Consider the following 7419-nt stretch of genomic DNA (forward strand, 5'->3'; position numbering starts at 1 on the left):
TGCAGAAGGACAGATGGTAGTTGACTTTGCAAAAAGGATGGAAATGGCTGTAGTGAATACTTTCTTCCAGAAGAGGCAGGAACATAGAGTGACCTATAAGAGTGGTGGTAGGAGCACACAGGTAGACTACATCTTGTGTAGACGGTGTAACCTGAAGGAGATCAGTGACTGTAAAGTAGTGGTAGGTGAGAGTGTAGCCAAACAGCATAGGATGGTGGTGTGTAGGATGACTCTGGTAGTGAGGAAGATGAAGAGGACAAAGGCAGAGCAGAAGACAAAATGGTGGAAGCTGAAAAAGGAAGAGTGTTGCATGACTTTTAGGAAGGAGTTAAGACAGGCTCTGGGTGGTCAGGAGGTGCTTCCAGATGACTGGACAACTACAGCTAATGTGATCAGGGAGACAGGTAGGAGAGTACTTGGTGTGTCATCTGTAAGGAAAGTAGATAAGGAGACTTGGTGGTGGAATGAGGAGGTACAGGAGTGTATACAGAGAAAGAGGTTAGCTAAGAAGAAGTGGGACACTGAGAGGACTGAGGAGAGTAGACAGGAGTACAGGGATGGAAGTCTATTGACAGGTGCCAGTAGTGTGATGGGAAGATGGAAAGAGTACTTTGAAGAGTTGATGAACTTGGAAAATGAGAGAGAACAAAGACTAGAAGAGGTGACTGTTGTGGACCAGGAAGTATCAAAGATTAGTCAGGATGAAGTGAGGAGGGCATTGAAGAGGATGAAGAGTGGAAAGGCAGTCGGTCCTGATGATATACCTGTAGAGGTATGGAAGTGTCTAGGAGAGGTGGCAGTAGAGTTTCTGACTGGGTTGTTCAACAGGATCTTAGATAGTGAGAAGATGCCTGAGGAATGGAGGAGAAGTGTGCTGGTGCCCATTTTTAAGAACAAGGGAGATGTGCAGAGTTGTGGCAACTACAGAGGAATAAAGCTGATGAGCCATACAATGAAGTTATGGGAGAGAGTAGTGGAAGCTAGACTAAGGGCAGAAGTGAACATTTGTGAGCAGCAGTATGGTTTCATGCCAAAACAGAGTACTACAGATGCAGTATTTGCTTTGAGGATGTTGGTAGAGAAGTACAGAGAAGGCCAGAGGGAGCTGCATTGTGTTTTTGTAGATCTGGAGAAAGCTGATGACAGGGTGTCCAGAGAGGAACTGTGGTATTGTATGAGGAAGTCTGGAGTGGCAGAGAAGTATGTTAGAGCGGTGCAGGACATGTATGAGGACTGTAAGACAGTGGTGAGGTGTGTGTAGGTGTGACAGAGGAGTTCAAGGTGGAGGTGGGACTGCTTCAGGGATCAGCTCTGAGCCCCTTCTTGTTGCTATGGTGATGGACAGGCTGACAGACGAGGTTAGACAGGAATCTCCATGGACTATGATGTTTGCAGATGACATTGTGATCTGCAGTGAGAGCAGGGAACAGGTGGAGGAGAAGCTAGAGAGGTGGAGGTTTGTCCTGGAAAGAAAAGACAGGAGACAGAGCTGGAGGTAGCAGAGATGAAGATGCTGAGGTTCTCTCTGGGAGTGACCAGGATGGATAGGATCAGGAATGAGTACATCAGAGGGACAGCACATGTTAGAGGTTCTGGAGATAAAGTCAGAGAGGCCAGACTGAGATGGTTTGGACATGTCCAGAGGAGAGATAGTGAATATATTGGTAGAAGGATGCTGAGTTCTGAACTGCCAAGCAGGAGGCCTAGAGGAAGACCAAAGAGGAGGTTTATGGATGTAGTGAAAGAGGACATGAAGGTAGTTGGTGTGAGAGGAGAGGATGAGAAGACAGGGTTAGATGGAGGACACTGATTGGCTGTGGAGACCCTGAAGGGAAAAGCCCAAAGGAGAAGAAGAAGAAGAAGAAGAAGAAGGAGTAGTTACATTCATTAGTTACATCTGGCCCTTTGTGGACAGCATTTATGCTGATGTGTCCCCCAGTGGAAATGAGTTTGACCCCCCTGCTCTAAGGGCAGTTTGCTGAACTTTGTAATGAGACTGAATAGCTTCCTACATTAGCCTCATGCTAACCGGTACGACAGACAAAAGCACACGCCGGAGTCGACGCCTCCTGGACAGAGTTTAATTCCTGGGTGTTACAGAACTCCATACACAGCTACAGTACACCTGTACAGTCATGTTCACACACAGCTCTCATTGGTTTATTTACAGGTCACATGGTTCTCTGTACAGGTTTCATTTCAGTGCAACAACCAACACGTTACAAAAGTTCATTAAATTAAAACTGGTTCAGATCCCACACGGGTCACCAGGGTGTCACCAGATGTCACCAGGGTGTCACCAGGTGTCACCAGGGTGTCACCAGGTGTCACCAGATGTCACCAGGGTGTCACCAGGTGTCACCAGGGTGTCACCAGGGTGTCACCAGGGTGTCACCAGTTGTCACCAGGGTGTCACCAGGTGTCACCAGGGTGTCACCAGGTGTCACCAGGGTGTCACCAGGTGTCACCAGGGTGTCACCAGGTGTCACCAGGTGTCACCAGGTGTCACCAGGGTGTCACCAGGTGTCACCAGGGTGTCACCAGGTGTCACCAGGGTGTCACCAGGTGTCACCAGGTGTCACCAGGGTGTCACCAGGTGTCACCAGGGTGTCACCAGGTGTCACCAGGTGTCACCAGGTGTCACCAGGGTGTCACCAGGTGTCACCAGGGTGTCACCAGGGTGTCACCAGGTGTCACCAGGGTGTCACCAGGTGTCACCAGGGTCCAGGCAGACATCAGTAGTGGGGTGCGGCGCCTGCAGGCCCCCCAGGCTTGGGAGGGTGATCCGTGTTCGCCTTCAACGTTCAGTCTTTTGGGCAGAAAATGTTTGATCAACGGTTACAAAAACTGTGCTGAAATCAACCCCCCCCCAAAAAAAACACAGCTGAAGCTACGGTGGAACACTGACACCTATTGCACCTGGAACAGAAGCAGACATCACAGAGGGGCCCTCAGGGGCCCAGCTTCCCTTTGAGTCACGTGATGACATGTGGGACAGGGACATGAGCCCGGCGGAGGGCGGGGGCGACATGAATCACACGCGTGTGCGTGTCTCCATTCGTTCAACAAATGGACTGTGCGGAGGGAAGGGAGGCGTTCCCCCTGACACCATCACACCTCATAAATACAGCAGCTCACGACGTCTTCACAGTGATTGGACCGAGCCCCGCCCGGGGGGGGGCGGGGGCTCCACACACGCTGCTACACACGGAAGCGGCGCTCAGCTGCTGCTCGCCCCCCCGGTTTTGTTCGTTTCATCAGCGCTACAACAGTCGCGCCAGAAGGCGAACCTGCAGACCAGAGCCGGGTCACACAGGACCCACGACACAGGTGGTGACGGCGGCCTGACGAGCGTCCCAACACGCTGCAGAACCAAAGCAGGTAGCCACTCAGCCTCCTGCTCACGACTACGACATGAGGCTCAGGACGCGGTCGGACAGAAGGCTTCTGATTGGTTGGTTCCTCTGAGAGGTCAGAGGTCAGGGGTGAGGGACACGCGTTGGTGTCCTGAGCGGGACACCAACGCGTAATTTAAATCCATTAAATTACAAATATTTGACACTATCAGTTAAATATTGGAACCTCTATCCTGCAGACATGCTGACATGAAGTGAGATGCATTGTGGGTAGAAAGAACGAGTAAAAGAAGAGATGAACGTGTCTCGGTTATAAAAGTGCAATCTAGGCTTTGATTTGAACGTGGACTCGTGACCTGAAGGGGCTCCTCGTGCAACAAATTAAAAAAATCACTATTAAAAAAACACATTGAGAGGATCAAAGGAGGGGGCGTGTCTGTGGAGGAGGGGGCGTGTCCGTGGAGGAGGGGGCGTGTCCGTGGAGGAAAGCTCTTTGAAGTCATGGCACGTGTCGTCACGACACACGATTGGATTCACACAGCTCAACATTGCACTAATCACGGGTATTTGGCAGCTGGGGGTCAGGGGTCACGTCCTACGGGGGGTGTAGGGGGGGGCTTGTTCTGAAATGCGTGCACCACGACGCCCACGCTGAAGGAGCATTTAGTCCTGGCGATTAATACTGTCACATTCTGTGGGGGCCACCTGACCCACAGGCTGTGGGGGCCAGCTGACCCACAGGCTGTGGGGGCCAGCTGACCCACAGGCTGTGGGGGCCACCTGACCCACAGGCTGTGGGGGCCACCTGACCCACAGGCTGTGGGGGCCACCTGACCCACAGGCTGTGGGGGCCACCTGACTCACAGGCTGAGGCCATGAGGTAGCATCATGACCCCCCCCCCCCAGTAAAACCACTTTAAAAGCTTTTACAAGATTCAGTGAACCCCATTGGTCCGTCGTGGCCCTGCAGCGTCAGGCTGGCCGACAGGGGGGCCGTTTGGGATCTGGGACCGCCTCCGTCCCTGTGGCCCCGCCTCCAGACGCAGGTCAGATCACAGGACAGCTCTGGGTCAGGGTTCAGGGACACGTTACTATGCGGGTTACTATGGGGGCGTGGGGGGGTTGTTGTGTGGCTCATCAGAGACCAGTTTAGTCTCAGCTAAACTGGTCTGGGTTTGACAGGAACAAAGTCCTGTGAGCCCCCCCAGAGCTCTGGTCCAGTCCTGTGAGGCCCCCCAGGGCTCCGGTCCAGTCCTGTGAGCCCCCCCAGAGCTCCGGTCCAGTCCTGTGAGCCCCCCCAGAGCTCCGGTCCAGTCCTGTGAGGCCCCCCCAGAGCTCCGGTCCGGTCCTGTGAGCCCCCCCGGGGCGTCACTGGAGGACGCAGTACTTCCTGTAGTCGGACTCGAAGTCCTCGTCCATGCTACTGGTGTCGGCCATCTTTTTTCCGTCGGTCCGGGGCAGGAAGTGGGAGAACTCTACTTCCTGCTGCTCGTAGAACAGGATGTAGGCGGAGTCAGTGTCGATCTCCTCAGAGTGCACTTCCTGGAGGAAACAGGTCATGTGACTCAGGTGAGAACAGTAGAGGATAAAACCACACCTGTGGGGCATGTGCTGCCCCCCCCCCCCAGACTGGATACCCCACCTTAGACTGCCCCCCCCGAGACTGGCCCCCCCCCGAGAATGGATCCCCTGACACTGCCCCCCCTGACACTGGCCCCCCTGAGACTGGACCCCCTGACACTGCCCCCCCCCCCTTGAGACTGCCCCCCCCCGACTGCCCACCCCTGAACCTGCCCCCCCCTGAACCTGCCCCCCGAGGCGGTCCTACCTTACAGCTGCTGTCGTTGTAGCAGTACCACTTGTCGTTGGGGTTCTTGGCGTAGGTGACGTAGTGGCCCCCGCCCAGGATTCCTGAATGACACTGGGGGGGGCAGAGACAGAGCTGAGGCTGTGTCCCAGCAGACGGCATTAACGCCGTTGGGGGGTACTCACTGATATTGCATAGAGGTTGTAGACGGAGTCCAGACACAGGCTGGGGGGGTACCCCCCCCCGTCGGGCTCCAGGCTGCCGTCCGTGCTGCCGTCTAAGCTCCGCCCACTGGTGTCGCCGTTCACCAGGACCGAATCACAGTGGATGCTGGACGCCTCTGACTCCGCCCCCCCCGTGGCCTCAGGAGGATCCGCCGCCGCCTCTGCGTCAGCCGGGGGGGCGTCGGCTGGGGGCAGGTCAGCCGGGGGGGTGTCGGCACTGGGGGCGTCGGCCTGGGGGGCGTCGGCCGGGGGCACCTCCTCGGCGTTGGCAGCTCCGTCCAGGTTCTCCCTGCTGCTGGAGGGGCGGGGCCGGCTGCCCAGCTGGGGGAGGCGCAGCCGCCCCGGCCTGCGCCCCCCGCCGCCCGTCTTGGGGCTGCTGGAGGGGCTGCTGCCCCGGCTGGGGGGGGCGGGCGAGCCTGTGGGGACACAGGGCGTTAGACACGCAGAGCTTCTCGTGGGTTGGGGGCATCGCTCCATCTGGTACCTCTGGGGGGGCTGCAGAAGCCGGCGGGGGCCGAGACGGAGGATAGGTTGTCCTGCCCCACCCGGGGCAGGTCCTCGCTCTCGCTGCGGGAGTGGAGGGGGTGCGGCTGCAGGTCTCTGGGGGCCAGGAAGGCGCTGGGGTCAAAGTTCTCCCGGGGGAACTTGACGATCTTCTGGGACTTGATCCAGCGTCCGTTCACCAGCTGGAAGCGCTTCAGGTGGACGATCTGAGGAGACAGGCAGGTGTGACCCCCCCGCATGGCCCCACGGGGGGGGGGGGGGGGTACGAGCTCACTGACCAGGATGGGGGGCAGCCTCCACAGGTCCAGCTTCTTGGTGGCCAGCCGGTGCGTCCTGCACTTGGAGCAGTAGTAGAGCTCGTCCCCCCCCAGCTCCTCCTCGCTGGTGAAGGCCCTCAGACAGCTGTCCAGGCTGATGGGTTCCGCCTGGGAGCGCCGGGACCGCTCCACGCTGCAGTGCTCCTCCACGATCTGGGGGGGGACACGGACAGGTGAGGGCGGGGGGAATCAGGAACGTCATGCTGAGACCCTGCACACGTTAGCGTTCACGCTAATACCACCTCTGCATGTGGACCCGGTCAGACCTGGACCAGAACAGGTCAGACCTGGACCATAACAGTCCTCTGATTGGTCCGGGTCAGACCTGGACCAGAATAGTCCTCTGATTGGTCCGGGTCAGACCTGGACCAGAACAGTCCTCTGATTGGTCCGGGTCAGTCCTGGACCAGAACAGTCCTCTGATTGGTCCGGGTCAGACCTGGACCAGAATAGTCCTCTGATTGGTCCGGGTCAGTCCTGGACCAGAACAGTCCTCTGATTGGTCCGGGTCAGTCCTGGACCAGAACAGTCCTCTGATTGGTCCGGGTCAGACCTGGACCAGAATAGTCCTCTGATTGGTCCGGGTCAGACCCAGCTGGAAGCGTCATTAGCAGAAAGAAATGAAGGGGGACCAGAACGGACTCAACATTTACACAATAACAGATAACACAGGGGACCGGGTCCAGGGTCTGGACTGTGGACCCTCCTATCGGGTCTGGAAAGAACTGGAACCACAGTCAGGCTGAAGGTCAGCAGGATGAAGGGCAGAGGAAGAGGAGCAGCAGATCGTCTCTGAACCCAGAGCCGCTGCAGAAACGTGTTACTATGACATCACCAGGACCCCATTGCTGCTGATAAGGGGGGCAATGAGCTGATTGGCTGAACATTAACACAGAGCAGCCAATGGGAATGAAGGAATAATGTTCTCTCAGCTGGGATCGACTGGAAACCATCGTTCACACGCAAGAAATCTACACAAAATAAAACCTTCAGCCCAGGTTAACTCTGACAAAAACGTGAACAAAGTTAATGTCCTAACTTGTGTCTGATGTTAGTTTTCTTCTTCTCCTCCTTTGGGCTTTTCCCTTCAGGGTCTCCACAGCCAATCAGTGTCCTCCATCTAACCCTGTCTTCTCATCCTCTTCTCTCACACCAACTACCTTCATGTCCTCTTTCACTACATCCATAAACCTCCTCTTTGGTCTTCCTCT

General features: G+C 56.2%; 1 protein-coding gene across 4 annotated transcripts in view; it reads right to left on the reverse strand.

The window, feature by feature from the left end:
* Positions 1-2061: 2061 nt before the first annotated feature.
* Positions 2062-7419, reverse strand: part of usp32 (ubiquitin specific peptidase 32) — a 50206-nt gene continuing 44848 nt past the window's right edge. For all 4 annotated transcript variants that reach the window (XM_068317093.1, XM_068317092.1, XM_068317091.1 and 1 more), the window contains exons 30-34: positions 6170-6361; positions 5872-6097; positions 5349-5803; positions 5185-5277; positions 2062-4898 (exon numbers count right to left, since the gene is read on the reverse strand). In XM_068317093.1, the coding sequence (XP_068173194.1) occupies positions 4725-4898; positions 5185-5277; positions 5349-5803; positions 5872-6097; positions 6170-6361 (1140 nt within the window). In that variant the 3' untranslated portion in view covers positions 2062-4724. The remainder of the gene's footprint in view (positions 4899-5184; positions 5278-5348; positions 5804-5871; positions 6098-6169; positions 6362-7419) is intronic.

This window comes from Antennarius striatus, chromosome 6, assembly GCF_040054535.1.
Source record: "Antennarius striatus isolate MH-2024 chromosome 6, ASM4005453v1, whole genome shotgun sequence".
Taxonomy (NCBI): Eukaryota; Metazoa; Chordata; class Actinopteri; order Lophiiformes; family Antennariidae; genus Antennarius; species Antennarius striatus.